Source organism: Tamandua tetradactyla, chromosome 8 (assembly GCF_023851605.1).
Source record: "Tamandua tetradactyla isolate mTamTet1 chromosome 8, mTamTet1.pri, whole genome shotgun sequence".
Taxonomy (NCBI): domain Eukaryota; kingdom Metazoa; phylum Chordata; class Mammalia; order Pilosa; family Myrmecophagidae; genus Tamandua; species Tamandua tetradactyla.
Window position 1 is genome coordinate 42,607,664 of NC_135334.1, and position 20,343 is coordinate 42,628,006.

Consider the following 20,343-nt stretch of genomic DNA (forward strand, 5'->3'; position numbering starts at 1 on the left):
CTTGTTGGATAAATGTCGACCATTGTCTTATTCACACATACAATGAGGTACCATGATTTAGGTCTGTAATCTTAAAGATTAGGGAAATTGACATGCTTCTAGATAATAATTATAATATATAATACCTCCCCTTACTCATGCTTCCTAGATAATAATAATACCTACCACTTACTGAGAAGCACTCTACCATGTGAAATCCCATGTAATTTTCTTATTACACTGAAAATTAGATACCATTGTCCCCATTTTACTAATGAGGAGACCAAGGCCAAGAGAGGTAAAATTACTTGCCTATAGTTATCCAGCAAGTGCTAGATTGAGAGTCAAATGTCAAATCTCAGCCTGGGTTATTCATAGAATATATATGTATCAATTGGGGAAAAAAGACTAGTGTCAGAGGCACTTGAACTAGAGCCACTTTTAAATTGGGCTTTTGGGTCTCAATTAACATTTACTGAGCACCAGCTATGAACTAGGTCCTGTGCTAAGTGTTCTAGTTTCCCAAAGGTCTTTCTTTTTCAAAATCAGCATAAATATAGTAAATCTTTTCCCTAATAATTTTGCGCAACTTGAATTTATGCACTGTTATTTTCTCACTCTAATATATAACCTTACAGTGGTCCCTTTTATATCCCATCTTGTCACTGGCTACCCACTTCTCCTTTCTCCCTTTGGTTTTTAGCTACTTCAGCAATGGTCTGCAAATTTTCAAAGGAACAATCTACTGATACACTTAAAGAATAATTGGACTAGAGACCCATGTATTCATGACCTGCCTATTTTTACAGTATTGTGTCAAATTAGATTTCCCCCTATGTACGAAATAATGTTGTCTATACATTTTAGTTTTGAAAATGAAAACAGAGACATAATTGAAAGATTTTTACCAAGAACAAGTCAATTGTTCTTTTTTTTGGCAATATCGGACATCATCTGGTTGTCGAGTTTTTCTTACTCTTTCACTTCAGTTGCTCTAACTCATTAGGGAGCTAATTGTCTTTGTAATTACAAATTAAGGACTATTTAGTGAAACAGAGACATTACCTTTGCCAGGTGTTAACTGGGAGGACAAAATCCAATCTGCAGTAAAATGCAGCAAAGATTTTTTCGAAACAATGACATTCCTTTCTCTGTTTGCTTGGCATGGATTTTGTACTGTTCAGTGAAGAATCATTCAGAGGCCAGACTACATGAGGTATTACATTCCACAAAATCAAAAAAATAATTAAGAGTTGAGTATTGTAAAACATAGGCTGGTAATAAAATAACATTTTTTATTTTTTGCTGTAGAGACTAAAATGGACTTACCAATTTTTCATTGTTTTCCTTGGAGTTGTGACAGGTGCTTGGGCTGATTTCAGCTGAATATCTGCTTGGAGCTTGAGTTCTTGGTGACCATATTTCAGTTATTCTAACCAGCCACAGAATATTCCTGTGCCCTACAAAACTCCCTATTCTCAGTTTCTACATGAACACAAATTACAACTCCATACTCAAAAGACATGCTAACACAGTCTAGGTGACAGTCACAGAAAACAAAATGCATTCAGGAAAACAGAAAGGTTAGGTTATGGAAGGGATTTGTTGACTTAGGCTGTCCGTGTCTATACAAAGTATATGAAAAGTGAATTAGTTAGGATGTTTTTTTTTTCCAAAAAATTGAAACAAACAAACGAACAGACTGATAAAAATGTACTCCCAGTATTTTGCCTAAATAATATTGGTGAGTTTAGGAATGTCCTTCTCACAGCATGGAGATCATTTTTTTTATGCCTCTTGGTATAATTCACCCATCTTCATAGGAAACAATGAATTCCAAAGGGTAGAAAGAAGAGCAGCAGCAGCAAGAGGAATGAAGATTAGAAGTTTTTGAAAGCAATTGGGAGTTTAAAATGAGAGAATAAGAGAGCCTAGAGAAAGAGGTCTATTTATCCATGCTTAATATTCCTGGTGGTGATTTTCCCAGAAGAGATTCCTTGCTGTAAAAAATATAAGGGGTCCAGATAAGATAACCACAAGATTTCCTGAGAAAATAGTCACTAGAATCAAATATTTTAGATGATTGGAGAGCCATGGAAGTCAGAGGAGTTCAGACCTTTTCTGTGCAGGCAGTGGTCATGTAGACCGAATTGCTAAGATAGAAAGGAATGACCAAAAGGGTGATGAATCTCATGGCCTGGCCATGTGGTCAAAGATAAGGTATTTCAGAAGACTGGGAAATGTTAAAACCTATTCTTAGAGGTAGGCAGAAGTTAAACAGTGCTGTATTTGGGAGTTGATGCAAAGCATATTCTCTTTTCTTTCTTGGTTTAACAAATGACTATTTGTATTTTAAGATTCAGCCTATACCTCAACTTCTTGATAAAAATTCTCTGATTCCCAGGCAGAGCTTGTCACTCCATACTCTGGTTTCTAACACCAGCCAGCCAGCCAGCCTGCCTGCATTCCTTCTTCCTCTCTACAAATATTTATTAATATCTTTCAAGCTCTATAATGAATCAGGAGCTACATAGATCCAGGAGATACAATGATGAATAAAATGGGAAAAATTCTGACAATTTGCAATAGAAAGAAGTGTAGTAATTTAAACACTGGCTTTGAAATTTGATTACTCTTCCCTCATTAATGTGATAGTCAATAAGTTCTTAAACATTTCTCTAAACTTCCTTATCTGTAAACTGGAACTAAAAATAGTACTCCTCTCATAAGGTTGCTATATGATATGCTAAATGGATAAAGTGAAATAATTCATATGAAGCCTTTAGCATAGTGCTTGGCATAAATGATTAATGTATACTAGTCACATAAATTATTGTTTATGGACTTCCAGTCAAGGAGTGAAATGGGCTGTTCATACACCTGTGATAACACTCCTTATTTTATACTGTAAGATGTGTTCCTTCACTGTAGGAAGTGTCCCCAAGAAGTGTTGGGGACATAGGATGGTCATGGGTAGCTAGTTCTTAGCACTATAATTGGCACATATCATGCACTCTATAAATATTTGATGAGTAAATGTTGGATAAATGAAGGAAGGACCAGAGAAGTTAAAATTAGGAAACCTGCCTAAAGTCACACAACTAGCAAGAGTTGGTAGGGATATGAATGTGGGTCTAGGTGACTCCAAAGCCCAAGCTTTTCACACGTCATTGTTTGGCTTTCCTCAACCTACTGTAATTTAGTTATTACTATGCTCATCAATGCACTGAATTTGCCCTTGTCAAGGTCATCTCTTACTTCCAAGCTGCTCAGTCCAATGGTAAACAACATATTGGTTCTTTTATTCTACTTGGATTTAAAATTGTTGCCCACTTTCTCCTTTTTGAAATTCTCTTCTTTGTTTCTATGAACTAGTTTACTTGGCTTTCCTCCTAGTTGCTCCCATTCTAGCAACTATTTCCCCACCACTTTTGCAGAACCCTCCTCCTCTTCAACATGAGCGTTTCCTGGGATTCCATTCTGAGCTTTCGTCCCTCCTCTTTCTTCACATTCTTTCACTGTAATTTCATTCCTACCTGACTTCAGTATGTTGACAATGTTCAAATCTACATCTCATGGTCCTGAGTTCCGTGGCCACGAATTTCTTGGTTTACTGGATATTTCTCTTTGGAGAGCCCAAGTCCTGTTCTTTCACTCCCAATCTACTTCTTTTCCAATCTTCCCAATTATATGAAAGGCATGAGGGTGACCACATAATTTATTATCTAAGCAGGACAAGTTTGAGCCTAAAAGGAGCCCATTGTTAGTTATTCAGGCACACCAAGTATAACTTAGTATAACTATCTTGGTCTAACTAGAATGTTGGTTTTCCCTCCTGTTGACCACTCAATTAAGCATTAGGAGTGGCTTTCATCTGTGTCTCCTCTTTCTTCTTTTTCATAGCCATAGGACCACTGAATCCTGGAGATTCTGTATCTGCACACATCCTTCTAGATTGTTATCATTGCCTTATTTCAGCCTCTGCTTAATGCTTGTCAGGATGGCCTCTATTTGCTCTACCATCAAGTCACTAGTTTCCCTCTCTACTGCATTCTCTTCTGCTCCCAAAATGATCGTCTTAAAGTGTTTATATGATCATATGATTTTCTTGCTTCAATGACTCTCCTCAACTTTCAGGATAAGTGTCAAACAGCTGCATGTGATAGTAGAGGGTAGTTACAATCTATCCTAACTCTCACTATTTTCCCTCTTGCATTCTAGAGGGAGTTGATGCAATGTAGTAGTAGGCACTCAATAAGCGATGAATGAAATTGGCATTTAGTAGTTTTGATATGTAGTAGGCACTCAATAAACAATGAATGAAATTGGCATTTAAAACATAACCTCCCAAACCGTGGACTTTTCTCAACAAGCTTACATCAGTACGAAGTGATGGTATGTATCATTATTTTTATGTAGGGTTGGATGTGTAAGAACAATGGGTTATGTCTGAGGAACAAAATACATAATGAAATGTGATTACCTTACAATTTTCTGACTCAAAAATATAAATAATATAAAACCCAGTTGATTAGAATTTTTCTCCAAATGGAAGACCGAAATGAAAGTATCTGTTTCAAAAATAGCAAAATACTCCCTCAGAAAACCAGAAAAAGTCTAAGACCAGCTGATTGAAATGTCACAGCTTAGAAGAAAGCTTGGCCTCTATCAGGCACTCAAACTTACTGAATGAATTAAATACAAGATATTACATTTTCATCAATTTGTTATCTGTATTCAATGGCAATTCAGTCATTTGCTTATTTTTTCTTAGCAGCTAGGTACATGCTGATTTTTTTCAATCATTGTGGTCAAATCAGGTTATTTAAGTCAACTATCATTTAAATTAGCTCAACTAAATGTAGTGCAGCTGATCTAGAACACATGATTGACAAAAATGTTACTTTTTGGTCAGTTTTAAAAGAGATCTACAGATCAGCAAGCAACTGTATGAAAAGTATAAGAAAAAAGACTCTAAACTGTTCTTCATTGTCTAAAAGAAGCTTTATAGACATTCATAAAAATAATTAATGTAAGAAAAGCTTAAGTTAGGGAAACAAATTAGTATAAACTATTTTTTTAAATATCACCCACAAACAGTGATACTGGTGATCTAAAATTTCCACAATGATGTGAGATATTCCAATAAAACAATGCATGAATGGGATTAGATTTTCTAAAAGAGAGAGGGAATTTTATATCCCTCTTTTAATGCTATTTTTTTATTGTAAAAGCAAGTTATTATCTGAATAACTTCTATTCTGCATAAAACATGAATTATTTGAAAATTTATTTACTAGTATTTTAACTAACATTAAAATTACATTGAAAACATTTGTTATTTTCCTTTGGCCCCTAAATGCCAGCGTATTGGAATTGACCTTTTTTTTTTTTTTTTTTAGTTTGTTTTTTTTACTCACTGTTGGCCCATGTATTCTAAGGATAAGAAACTCATGGCATGTTAGACCAGTGGTGGGAAAGATACTTGCATTAAATACTTCTACATTTTAAACTTGGAAACTTTCAGAAGTGACCAAATGCTACCATTTCATGCATATCATTTCAGAACTGACATAGCTCACAAGCATATTGCTGTTTAAGAGATCTGAAGAGAACGAACATTAATACTGTTTTTACTCTGAAATCAATTAGCAATGTATTAGAAATACTTGCAAAGTTTTACTGAGCTTAAATCTCCCTTGTATTTGGGAAGGCAGTAATACCTGTAGCCTTCTAAGGGCAAAGGGCAGACAATTACCAAACTTCTTTGTCTTGCTAGAGAGAATCACTAAAAATTATAGAGTGCGGAGAGCATTCGTAGAGTACTTTACAAAGGTTCCGAAATAGACTCCCATCCAGGTAGTAATTGATATCTGTAGGTGGTTTTCAACGACTTAAAATAATCAGGTAACAATGAGCTAAAGTGTGTCTCTGCTGTTGGGTAGAATTCAACCCCGTACTTGGGCAACACCAGCTACCTCATAACTATAGGAGGCTTTGGTCAGAAGTAAAATTGAAATATGAATTAATGATTATTTTAACACAGACAAAATCTTTGGAAACATAGGGCTCATGGAGTAAAATAACAAAAGCTGATGGAGGCTCTAATATTCTAATTTTACAGGTGAGAAAACTTAGACCTCGACTATTTTGTTGCATTTGCTCCCCTCCCTTTGCCAAAATCCTTTTGTTTCTGCAGATTAATACACGATTTAATAGTTATGGTGGCCTGAGCTTCGTGAGTGTGGGGACTCTGCAGTAATATGGGGCTCTGAGATAAGAAGGACCCTGGGCTTGGATAAATGCTCTGCAGTATATGTCCTGAAATTCTTAAGTTTTGAACAAGAGCTTCTGCATTTTCATTTCACAATAGGAGCCACAAATTATGCAGTCGGTCCTCAAGCTATGCTTATGTTTTCTCTAATCTTTCCTTGTTTCCCCTGCAAGGCTTAGAGTTCCCCAGGGGAACGCCTTTGCTCTTCTTCACTTCAGTTTCTTTGCTGTTCCTCTCACCACAGTGGATTAGTGAATTTAGAGGGTCCCAGAGGCTGAGATCTTAACTTCATCTTTCCATTCTAGCTACTGAAGTCTGTGTCTGATATGGAGCAGGTGATGAATAAATGGATGAATGAAGAAATGAATAACAAATTATCAACAAATAATTGTCGACTGAGGGGATTGGGAGAGATTAAAAGCAAAAATTCAAGTAACTGAATCTTTCTTGGAAAGAACAAATGAATTGATGGGAAAAAGCCATTGTTCAAAATAAGTTAGACTGAAAGAAAGGCTGAACACAAGAAATAAGAAGTGAGAGATGGGAGTGGCAGCTGGGGATCTCTCAGCAAGTTACATCCGGAGGGATTCATTCTTCTCAATTCAATTTAATACACTTTGGATTATGTTGTAAGTCATAATTCAGGAAATGAAAATTCTTGTCCTATTTGGGAATACACATACAGGCTGTGTACTCAGAAGGAACCCAGAGATTACTGATTCTTCCAGGTCTATCTCAAGAGTTTCCTGACAGATTGCTTTACATTAAGAAGCAGAACAGTAAGAGTAAGAAGTTGTGTGAAAAAGGTTGAACTTTTTATTGCTTCTGTCTTTGGGCAGAATAGATGGAGCTCATGCCCTGGCCCCAGACCCTTGCTTAGCTAAGCACATTTTATTTTTAGAACTACGATAGTTTCCTACCTTTGTACTTATTTTGGAAAACATATTTCTGACATTAAATTATAAAATAAAATAAAATAACAAGACACCAATACTTCTTTCTCTGGAGTCTTATATTGTTTGCTCACTTTCACATTACTTAGGAGTTCTTTATAAATTGTGTACAGTGAGGTTCTCTCTTAACAGTCTCTCTCTCTCCTAGGATAGTATTATATAGTTCTATCCATCTTTGAAGAGGTTTCCTATAGCATTGTCTAGGCTTGCTTTCTCTCTCACTGCTATATCACATTTGAAATAAGTGACTAAAATTGTGCACAGATGTCCAGGTTTGGCTTTGATTTCCTTTTCTATCACAATGTGGTAGTTAGATTCAGTTGTCAACTTGGCCAGGTGAAGGCACATAGTTCTGTTGCTGTGGACATGAGCCAATGGTATGTGAACCTCATCTGTTGCTGATTACATTGCAGTCGGCTAGGAGGCATGGCTGCTGCAATGAATGATGTTTGACTTAATTGGCTGGTGCTTAAATGAGAGAGCTCAATGTAGCACAGCCCAAGCAGCTCAACATACCTCATCTCAGCACTCGAAGCTCAGCCCAGGCCTTTGGAGATGCAGAAAGAAGTCACCCCGGGGAAAGTTGTTGGAACCCAGGGGCCTGGAGAGAAGGCCAGCAGAGACCATCCTGTGCCTTCCCACATAAGAAAGAAACTCAGTGGAAAGTTAGCTGCCTTTCCTCTGAAGAACTAACAAAATAAATCCCCTTTTATTAAAAGCCAATCCGTCTCTGGTGTGTTGCATTCTGGCAGCTAGCAAACTAGAACACCCAGCAAAAGAATTTTTTCTAATATGTTCATTACTTGTATTTTATGGTTCCCCAAATTATGCATCGTGCTGTTATAATGCTGGTTCACTGAATTTTAAACATGTGCGAGCAAGTGATTTTATGCTTCAGATGATTATTTATGGGAAATTTAGTATTTGGAGGATGATGATAATGGCAGGCTAAAGGTGAACAATAGCATTGACATTCACAGGCAAAATAAAGCAACAATGGAAAGAAGCATTTTTTGGGTAATATATACTTTAAAATAGTGAATGGGGAGGAATGGCAAGGATTATTATTAGTCAAGAACAAACAGGCAATGGTGAGGTCCTGGAACCACAACCATGAGTCCCAATTCAGTGTCCATGTGGGTGAAGAACTGTAGGTTTTAGTGAGATGCACATAATAATTTTATAGCTTGCTTTTAATGTAAAAGAAGATGATGAAAAAGTAGCGTCTCTTACTCTTTGAGAATTGTTTTTCCCCTGAATCTCCACGGAAATAGAATCACAGAAATATAAGAATATATTCTTTCCTGCACAAGTATGTTCCTCAAGCTCAAAGTGAAGTGCTCAGACAATCCAATGATGGCATTCTCCAAGAATGTGGATGCGGAATTGTCTTTATTGCTCTCATTTTTCTGTGGCGTACATTTGAATAGCTGTGTTTTAAGGAGTCTGCTGCTGGAATTGTAGCCATCATTAGAAAAGTTCAATCTAAAATGCTTAGCTTTGATGCTATGACCTGTACAATCAGAATTCCCCGAGGTTACAAACCGATGAATGGAGTGGGTGAAAAAAGACTGATCGAATGTAACTGTTTTGAATTTCATCTTCAATGCCAACCTCAAAAATAACTATCTTCAAGAATCCAAGTCACTTTAATCACCAGGAGCTGTTCACTTGAAAAAAATAAAATAAAATAGAAAAGAAGAACCCGAATCTGTAGTCGGTTTTCAAATCTGTTTAAGACCAACCAGGCAGAAGAGTCGAGCTATTTTTGCTAATTTCAGAAAAGTAATGCAAATACATAACAGAAAATTGGTGACTTGATCAAGCTCACTTCAAGTGAAAGCATGAGTCGAATGAGTGTTACATGAATATTCAGACAATAGTAACCTGTTTGAAACTGCTATTGAGCATAATTCCAAAATGTAAGTATTCTATCATCTCCTAGGCATAAAGCCAAAGGCTGAAAGAGCAGAACATGAAAAAGCTGAACCTGAATTATGTTCTAAACCCTGTTGAGTTTAATTTTACTTCCAAAGCAGAATGTTAGTTTGCCACTTAAATTTGCCCCTTACAGCCTTGTAAAAATACCTAGTTTCTTGATATCAGCCTTTAAATTGTGTTATTCATTTGGAAAGCCCCAATTTTAGGAGCATCATTCTAAATTTCCCAGGGAAGTGCTACACAGTAAATATGCATAATCTAAAATAGACAATACCAAGAGAAGAAAACAATTTTCTATAAATTTGACTGCAATGTGGGGTCTGTATCTCCATGAGCCTTATAACTTTGGAAGGCACAAAGGAAAATTTTTAGCCAAATGGAATATTATGAGAGTATGAGCACTTTAAAAAGTTGATGTTTTACGATAGGGGTAATACAGATACACACTTTTGATACAAGTTTGGAGAAAAGCTCAATAGCCTGAACAGAAACGAATACACAAAAAATGAATAAGCAGGCACTCGCCCAGATATACCTCTTCTTTTTCTAAAACAATATTTTAATTGGAGTAATGATGGATGCACTACCAGAAATCAACAAACTTTTGGTGATATAAACAACCCCAAACAATGAGGTGATGAAGTTCAGTACATGCCTCCTGCTCTAGGATATATACTAATTATTATAATAATTGTATTATTATAATATTTATAAATTCCTGAAAATTAGAATTGATGGCACACACTCCAAGTGGATAGAAGACCAGTTAATCTAAAGTAAAAGTTCTTGCTATGGGCTATGAAATTTTTATTTGTAGAGAACACACTAAGGGTCCTGATCCAATATTCAGAGCACTAAAAATATAATTGTATAAGATCCAAAAAAGAGAGGGTACTAGGCAGGATTCTGGTAATGTGGTAGTAGTTGCTGCCTTGAATGATAGTTACATGGTATGTTCATTTTGTGATTATTCACTGAGTTGTAAACCTGTATATGTGTGATTTGTGAGACTTTCTATATGTACATTTTATTTCAATAAAGAGCTAAAAGAACAGACAGAGAGAAAGAAAATGCATGCTAGCAAATGCATTTCCCATATGAGGACATACTTCACTAAAGGAAATGGTTGCTCCAGGCATTTGTTTAATTCAAATACAACGCAGCTTCATAGGGTCGCAGAATTTGGCGGGGTGGCTTAGAGTTGGAAACTACTTAACTGTCATTTCTGCGCAGAGGCTGTGTGTTGACATTTTCAGACTTTAAATAAATTCCTGTCATTTAACAGTTACAAATGTCACCATCTTAGGCATGCAATTTTCCTGTTTTTGGAAGCAGAATTTCGAAGCCAGTGGAGGTAATAATACGCCTGGGGGTTCCACTAGCTTCGAATTTGAAAAACACAGATACACAAAACAAATTTTATCTCTGTAGTTGAAGGGTGTTAGTGGCTCAAATCTTTAAGATTTCCGTTTGGCATTAAATTTGTTAAACACTTAGTGACCGCTTATTACTAAAGCTGTTTTGGGTTCTGAAGTTGGATATGTAGGTTTTGTCTGTTACTAAGGAGAAGTTTTCCATGTAATCTTTTCAAAAGCAAAAAGGTTAGGCAAAAATGACATATATTGTGAAATTTGAGAGTAAGATGCACAATACTGATGTGCTCCAAGTCCATGCATTAAAATTCCCTTGTATGATAATTTATGGTGATCATGTCTTCAGACTGCACTATTAGCATACTCACCCCTAACAAGAAGTTCTGCCTCATCTGACACACTGTCTGCTGTGGTCTGTACCCTGCAGCCATATCTCCCAGCATGCATCAGAAGGATGTTCCTGATCATTAAATCTGCAGAGGATGCTTGCTGAAAGAGGGATGAAGTGCCAGTTTAAAATGTTGCAAATCTGCCTAGTTCAAGGTGGTTTAAGGGGAACTTTGCATATTCAGTCAAAGGGACCATTTTGGCCTTACAATTTATATGACATTTCAGAAATCAAACATGCCCTATTTTAAGGAACACATGGAAGTTAGGTTTTCAACAATTATTGATATAGGGCTTGACCATTTAATATTGCATATAATGATTAGCAGCTCAGATTGTTAAGAAAATTTAAATATGCACACACAAATTCATATCTTTAAAAATACAGGAAAAATAATCAGTGAGCAAAAATCGTCGCTTTGCTATCCAGAGAGACCTATTTTTGTGGCGAGAAAATAGTTTTGAAAGGAATCACTACATGTGGGAAATTAATCAAGAGAAGAGAGCTGTCAAAAGATTATCTCGTTTTGCTTTATTAAATGGATCCTTTTGTAAGTACCTTGTGGGCAACAGAATGAAACAGTGCTTGGGTGAAAGATCGCTGGTCCCACAGCCATATGTCTTTACTTAACAAAGATTTATCCCTCCCATATCCACCACCATCAGGAAGGAGAGTCAACCTGAGTTTTCGTTAGTCAATGCAGTTACAAAACACAAAGGAGGTTCAAAACACCTGATTCTTGTTGAACAAGACGATTAGGACATAGTTGAAGAATAACCATAGTTAAGAAGGTCAGAAGGGAAAATATCTTTCAGATTTATCAATTCATGGGATCAGTGATGCTTCTACACTTTAGAATGACTGGTACAAATCTCTCATTACTTAATCTCATCTTTCATTCACTCTATCAGGAAAAGTCGATTTCCTTTATTATGTATATGTTAAGTTCTGGTATTTACAACTCAGGAGGTCTTTTTTTTTTTTTTCAGATAACAACACAGCAATACTCCAATATTCCCTTTAGTTTCTTGCAATCAAAGAACAATTGACTGGAATGAGAGCAGATGCATGCAGCTTGAAATGAGAGTTGCAAAAAACTCAAAACATCTCTCCAACAATAGCTGAGCACATGAAAGAACGTTTAATGCAAGCCATAAAGGAGCACCCCAGATGAGGGGGCTTTTTTATGGAATGAAAGTGAATTGTCTTTTTAAAAAAATGTGTTTCTCCTTAGAGGGCAGTATCCTGATGATTAAATAGTCTAGCTGTTTGCCTTTTCTTTGAAATAGACCCAACGGGTTATATGAAGACCACAAAAGAGGGACTAATTTCTAGAAATCATTTGAATTCATTTTTTTCCTTTAGCATTTGTAGAAAGGGTGTGAAGAAATCACTGTGAGGTTTTAATCTCTCAAATGATGTGTGTTCATTCAATGAATTACTTAACTATATAGTTTTGTATATAGGTCATTTTTTCCTCCAGTATTTCATTCCTGTTTCTTTTCCTTCCTGTTAGTCTTATCCAAATAATTTCTAAGGGTCTTGAAGTTTTCTTTAATGAAATAATTGTTAGAACAGGGTCAGTTTAGTGACTTATAAGGAAATGCTTCATGGTGAGAATGCATTAAAATGTCATAATTATTTCACAGAATGTGATATTTGTCCAGAGAATGTCCTATGCTGCTAATTTCCTCTGGATAAATTGTTAGTTTTAAACTCTAATAAAATTCACTTTCTCATCTCCACCAGACTAAGCACTCACTTCTCTCAAATCTGAAAAGGAAGTTTGAAAACCTTGGATCAATCTTAGAGGGAAAAAGTAAACTGTAAACATAACATATACTTCCATTTCAAATCAACAGAATTTAAAACTGTATGAATGAGCTTCATACCCACTTTATGTAGCGTGGGCCCATGTTAGATATGAAATACTCAAGGTCCTACTGGATTTCTGAGCAGCTCTCTTAAAGGGCACTCAGTTAAACTAATCAGGAATCAACTTGTCTGCTCTGCAGAAAATCAGGGAGGAGTTACTTCTAGAACTAACACTGTCCAAAAGGCTGTGCTTGGTGTGGCTGAGCTTGGTGTTGTTTGTTTTGTGTTTTACTTGTTTGTTGTTGCTTGTTTGTTAATACTACAAACCATATTGTGGCAGTTTAGTAGCAGAAAAAAAAAGCAGATTAAAAGTCAATCTTTAGGCTCACATTCTTGAAAAATTATTTTGAAATTCACATTCCTGTGGTTAAATAATTGAGTATTTCATTTTGCAGACTTTTCTCTTACCAAATAATTTATTTATTTTTGCTCTAGACAAAGTTGCAAAAACTTTGTCCTTTTGGGGAGTTAAGCAGAACAAAAGCTTAATGGGATAAAGAAGGGACTTCATTAAAGTCACATAAAAGTCCAGGGAACTAGGAGGCTGAGGAATAGATTATATTTCTTATGCTGTCCTTTACTTATTCTTGCAATTAATAATGTGCAATACTTTATAAACTGGCAAAATCTCAATCAACATTTCTCAGAGACAAAAAAAAGCAACCCACTACAGTCTAGATATTGCATATTTATGGGTAGCAAGAGTATTCAAGGAGTTGAAATAGGCTTCTTTTGGCCTCATCCCTTCCCTTTTGTATTATATCCGCATCATATTTTTAAATTCTAAAGAAGAAAGACTAAAAGTAAAATGATTGGATCTGGAACGCTAAACTTAAATTACCCCTTCAGTAGATTTACTGATCCTTCAAGAGAAGTAATGAGAACAATCCATTTGGGAGCCCATTATATGTAAGCTCAGTCCACAGTCCGGAGCTCCTGAGAGAGAATCTCCACAATTTGTGCACTTTTAATGAAATGGTTACTTACAGAAGATGCTTGTTTTCTTAAGCTTAAACCTCATTTTCACTTTTTCTCTCTTAGGAGTTCTCTCCTTTCTTGTTTTCTTTGACAGTTGATTTATTGTCTGCTTTTTTTTTTTTTTGCTATATATTTTGCCTTTTTTTCCTTTTTTTTAACAGATCATATTATCTGTTGCTTCCAAAGAACTTCTTCCCCAACTAGTTCTTAATTCAAGGACCTGACACCTGGCACAATGCATATCTCACAATGGGAGCTCAACAAATATCTGCTGTGAATGCAGGAATGAATGAAGGCTCTTTAAGAAAGAGGCCACGTGTTTACTCTCTGGGAGGGTAGCAGCATGGCTGTATCATTTACATTTCTGGTCATAGAGTTTCATTATAGCATTTGCTAGATTATTGTGACCTCTATTTATGACTGAAATAAAACAGGAAAAAGTTATCTTTCCACCCAAGGCCAGTTCTTTATTAGCTTTCACTTTGACTAAGCACTCTGCTCGTCCTCCACAAGGCTGCAAGTTATATTCCTAAAATGGAAACTCATTTAACTTTGCGGCTCAAAAGCATCTGCTGGTTCTGGTTGCCTTTAGGATAAAGTTTAATCTTCGTATTTCAACACTGAAGGCTTTTCACAGCATGGTCCCCTGTCCTGTGACTGAATCCTGTGCTTCTGCAATACTGACCTCACATTGTCCCATCCATGGGAATACTTCCTGTCACTCTGCCTGTCTGCCCAGCTCTGTTTTTCTATTGCGGACATTCTTTCCCCTTTCTTTGCCTGGAAAACCACTTTTAGACAACTGCTCAAAGGCCATCTCCCTGGCTATGCTTTTCTGGACTCTTCCTAGGCTTCATTAGCTCTGCCACTTGTCTTTGCTCCAATAGCACTTTGCTCTCATCTCCAAACCAGCACTTGGCATTTTTGGTCTCCTTTGAGGTTCACAGTGGCCCTTCCCAGAAGTGAGTTAGGTACTGGTACAGTGGGTAATCATCAAGTGAACTAATGAATGCATGAATGGCTTGCTCCCTTCCTTCTTTATGGCTAATATTTTGCCCTATTTTTCTTTCTCAAAGAAATTTGGATGGGACATCGGAAAAGACCATCAAAGACAACAGTAGAAGAGTGCTTAAAGGGTACACACAGGTTACAGAATGATGGAGAATTGTGTGAATTGCTGCTCTACGACTTATTAGATCTTAAACTTGGGAAAACTACTCAGAGCTTCACTTAGAGCTTCAAATCCTTTGCAGGTGAAGCACATAGTAGTATGTCTGGCATATAATGTTTGATAAATGCTATCTGTTAAAATGCACCACAACTTCAGTCTTAGCCAAAAGGAATATTTGTTTAATTGGTATTCATTCCCTCAGGAAACTGGATATCAAAGTTTTCCATAGCTGTAGTAAATTTTTAATAAATATCAAGCTTTAAAAAAATGCCTCTTGCTCTTTTTTTTTAAATGTGACAATATAGGTTAGTATAAAACCATGTGTAAAAGGAATGAGAAGATCTAAATGCTAGTCCTGGTACAGCACCTTCCTGGCACTGGAACTCTAGGAAAGTACAGACCCTGAACTCATGAGTGTTCAGTCTAGTACAGCTTCAAGGGAAGAAACATAGGAGGGAGTGGGGAGCAGATTTCTTCATATCTGTGTCTGGGCTTGGATGTGATGTAAAGGAGAGAAACAGGTCCGTTATCTTATAGCATAATACTCAGGCTGAGCTCAGATATTTTTTCTTTTTCTGCATTTTCATTTAGTTTTAGCAATTATTCCACGAGCATGACTCCTATATATATATTTTTAATAGCAGCTTTCAAACTAGCTCATTATCTCCTGTCTCTTACTCTGACCACTCTGATATGCCACTGCTAGACAGTCCTTAAAAACGGGTTTTATTTACTGTCGCAAAAATCTTGATAGTCCACCTTCTTTATCTTGTATTTAAGGTTGGATTCAACTTACCTTTTATTTATTTTTTTGCCATTTAAATATGTATAGTTTAGTGATATTAAGTATATTCACCATGTTATTTAACCATCACCATTTCTAGAACTTTTTCATCATTCCAAACAGAAACTTTCAACCCATTAAGTGATAATAGCCCTGCTCCCCCTCCTCTAAGCTCCTAGTAAACTTTTTTATACTTGCTGTCTCTATGAATTTACCTATTCTTGAGTCCTCATCTAAATTGTATCTTGCAATATTTGTCCTTTGGTGTCTGGTTTATTTCACTTAACATAATGTTTTCAAGGTTCATTCATGTAGTACGTATCTGAACTCATTCCTTTTGTGGCTGACTGGTTTTCCATTGTATCTTTAGCACATTTTTCTCATCCATTCATCTGTTGATGGATGCAGGTTATTTCTACCTCCTGGCTATTGTGAATAATGCTGCTGTGAACACTGGTGTACAAATATCTGAGTCATATTTTCAATGATTATTTTGTATATATACCTAACAATGATTATTTTGAATTGTCCAGTCACATGGTAATTCTATGTTTAACTTTCTGAGAAACGGTTAAACTGTCTTCCACAATGGCTGTACCATTTTACATTCCTGTCAGCAACACACCCTCATCAACACTTGCTTATTTTCTGTTTTATATTTTGTTAATTTTATTTTTTATAATAGTCATTTAAGCAGGTGTGAAATGATATATCATTGAGGTTTTTGGACTCAACCTATATTGTGTCTCATTATGGTGGAAAATTTACTTTTCTTCGCTTTTGTTTGAGCAGTTCCCTTGTCTCCAGTCCTATCCCATGAGTAAAACTGTGTTTCAAGTCTTATCTCATTCAGAAATGACTTTACTGACCACTAGGACTGACAACGTAATTTTCAGGCCTCAGTGCAAAATGAAAATGTGTGGTTCCCTGTTCAAAGATTATTAAGATATTCAAAATGATGGCAGCAGAGCACTAGTCTAAACACAGACCCTTCTCAGTGCAGGGTCCTATACAACTGAACGGTCAAGTGTCCTTTAAGTGGGTCCTATTTACCACTCTTGTCTACATTGGCTTTGCCTGGGTTCCAAGAGCATTTATTGTCCGTACTAGGCAATGGTGCTCTTTGAAATAAACATTGAAGGATTGGCATGCATCTTTTTATAAAGTGCAAAGCATTTATCCTGTTCTACCTTAATATCTGTACCTTCTCGCTCTCTCTCTATTTTTTTTTTTGGCATAGGCAGACTCTGGGAATTGAACCCAGGTTCTCCAGGTCTCCAGCATGGCAGACAAGGATTCTGACACTGAGCCACCATTGCACTGCCCTGTACCTTCTCTTTTCATGCCTTACTGATTTGCAGTATTAATATAATGGATGTTGGCATGAAAAAATAGAAATAGAACAGATTGTATCTTTTTAATGCCTATGTTAGAAAACACAGGGATCCACTTCAACTTTTATACTGACTGTGGTGTGGACCAATCCCGAAATTAGTATATTTATATATTATTCTCTCCAAATATTCTTTCTGCTTTATTCATGCAATTGCAATACAAATGCAAAGTTTAATGACACACCTCAGTCAGCTTCAACCTGTTCAGTTTAACTCAGCCTATTGGAGATAAAGGAGGGCATCTTACACTTTGAAAAATGGTGGTGGGAATTTCCTCAAAACTTTATAGTCTTAGAGTTGGAAGGGACCTCCCCCTTATCTTTGCTTAGAAGTTTGCGGTTTTCTAAGCGTAATGGAGACCAATTTTTAAAAAGAGAATTCTAGACAAATGTGGCATTTAAAATCACACCTTTAGTGCTGTAAGAAAATCCTCTCTAGTGTTAGTTTGATGGATCAGATTTCTTGTGGAGTGTCTTCAGTAATAATATTTTATAATCTGAATAACACCTGGCCCATAGGTTGGCTCAATGAGGCAACACTGGCAGGTAAAAAGATATTAACAATCATAACCAGACAATAGGCATTTTTTTCCTCAGGGTGAATTATACCATTGTCTACTAATGGAATAGTCTTACTACCTCTCTGATAAGTGTATGCTTCTTCAATTATCTCTCACTGAAGATACATAAAGATGACAAGACTAGTCAGAAAAAATTTTGTTCATCCATGCATTACCCATGCTTTGTAAACAACTAGTTACAGCATGACAACTGGGAAAGCACTAGAATAATAACATTTTCCTGGAGCTACACATTCTCTTTTATGAGACCTGAGAGCACAAGCAAAACAGGTAAGGAATTGTTCATTCATTCATTCCTCAAGCATTTATAGAGTGTCTATTTTTTCTAGATAGGAAATGGCAAATAACAGGCACCCTGAAGCTATGCCCTTCTCCTTTACTCCTAACAAACATGGTTGAGCTGCACCCCTAACCTACGGATTTTATTTTTTGGGGGGGGTGTATGGTCCAGGAATTGAACCTGGGTCTCCTGCATGAAAGGCAAGCATTCTACCACTGAACCACCCGTGCACCCCTCCAACCTATGGATTTTAACAGAGTGATTTAGTTAACCAGATTTGGCACAGGAGATAAAATCTGCTATAACTGGTCTATACAGGCTACCAGATAGAGGAAAGATAATTCATACCTTTGCAAAACTAACAATGCAATGTGAGAGGTAGATGTGCATTAAGTGCTGTTATAATAGAGAATAGTACAAAAAATCATGAAAGAAAATGTTAATTTTGGCGGGGGAAAGAGAAACAACAAATAATCTGGCCTAATCAATTCCTATGGCAGTTGAGAAAACTGAGGGCTAAAGTTAACTTGTCCAAGGGCAAATTAATTGGGAAAGCAAGAGTAGAGCCATGGTCATCTGACCCTCAGCCAAATGCTCTTTTCATTCTACTATGTAGCATATGGAACCACTCGTTGTTCTGCTTAAATCTGCAGGTAATTTGATTCAGTAGCATCTGTTGAGGGAAAATTTGGGAATTGTATCAAAATAAAATAGTTTTGTAAAATGACTTGGTAATAGCCTTTCAAAACTCTTATTAGAAATTAGTTCTCTAAATAAACCATGATTATTCTGAGAGCTTTCTTTTATGACTGCTTTTCATTAGCCACCTCTAGACATAAAATGCTGCTTCTGTCTTCGAAATGCCAAAAATCACCCATGTGATAAGATCCATGACTCATCAACCACATTTGCTTATGCCATCATTTACCATTCTGTGACTGTCAGCATTTTCAGGAGAATCCTCAGACTGTTTCACACCATAAGGACCATCTCTGGCCCTCAGCTGACATGACCTCATTTAGGCATGAACCAGTTATAGTGACACAGCTTTAATTGAAGAAGAATCGGTCAGGTTTGCCTTACTAATACCTGTGGTGGTTTGAAGTTGAACGTACCCCAGAAAAACATGTTCTTAAATCTAATCCATTCCTGTGGGTGTGAACTCATTGTAAGTAGGACCTTTTGATGAGGTGACTTCAGTTAAAGTGTGGCCCACCTCATATGATGGGTCTTAATCTTACTACTGGAGACCTTTATAAATGGGATGAATACAGAGAGAGAGAGAAAAAGTCATGGAAGCAAGAAGCTGAAATCAACAAAACCCCAAAGTGAAGGGGTTTTGCACCAGTAGATGCTGCCATATGCTTCCAGAGGAGCCGAGGATTGCCAGCAACCAGTCTTTGGGAAGGAAGTATTGCCTTGATTTGGACATTTTCTTGGTCTCAAAACTGTAAACTAACAAATTCCCAATGCTGAGGCTTAACTATTTCATGATATTTGCTTTAAGCAGACAAGGAAACTCAAACATAACCAAAGTGCATAATTTAGATGGATCAACATTTTCCTGTATCTGTCCTCTCTTTTCTAGTCATGTCATATATCCAACTTATCTTGTAAGTTTAATACTCTTTTGCTATACCATCATATAGTAGTCACGAGGACAAATTCAGTTTTTTTCTGCTAGTGTTTTTATACTAGAGAATAGTTAGTATCTGCATGGAAGACTAGCCCCATCCTGGCTGTGTGGGAGAGATTTCAGACCCTCCTAAAGGATTTCTAATTCATCTTTACAATCAGTGGAGCCCAGGCAGGCAGAATATAGTAGCTCTAATTTCACTCATCAGATAGAATCAGTATTGACCTGATATTGCTATAAATCCAAAGGAGCCTACTTTGAGTTTCTTTGATTTTTGCACGAAACTCTAATAATAAGTCTTAAATGAGGCCAATTGTTTGTATGTCTTCTTTCTGCTTGCAGCTCACAGATCTAAGCAATTTCTCTATTACCTTGGGTCACTGGCATCATGGGGGAAGGAGGCCAGTGCTCAGTCCTGTGAAACTAGAAGATATCCATCTGCTCCATTCTCCTGCTTCCATTACTCTCCCTCTTCTGTTATTTGTTAAAGGCCAAATTTATACATAACCTTGCCTATTACTCCTTCTAGGGTACTGAGTCTGGCCTGGCCTTGTGATTCCTAATTTCTCTTGAGAGCACAATTCCTGCTGGTAATTGAAGTTAGGATTCAGTGCTCCAAATGAATTAGATTTTCATCTTCAGTTATTCTTGTTTCTTCTCTGCTTGTGTTTATTTCACTTTCCTATCAGCAAGGTGTCTAAGCATTGCACTGTGGTACATTTAAAATTAATCCTAAG

General features: G+C 36.6%; 1 protein-coding gene across 1 annotated transcript in view; it reads right to left on the bottom strand.

Annotated features, from left to right (window-relative positions):
* CNTN5 (contactin 5) overlaps positions 1-20,343 on the bottom strand; it is a 495,183-nt gene that overhangs the window by 76,722 nt on the left and 398,118 nt on the right. Inside the window, exon 14 of the mRNA XM_077114702.1 lies at positions 10,889-11,009. Coding sequence (XP_076970817.1) covers positions 10,889-11,009 — 121 coding nt within the window. The remainder of the gene's footprint in view (positions 1-10,888; positions 11,010-20,343) is intronic.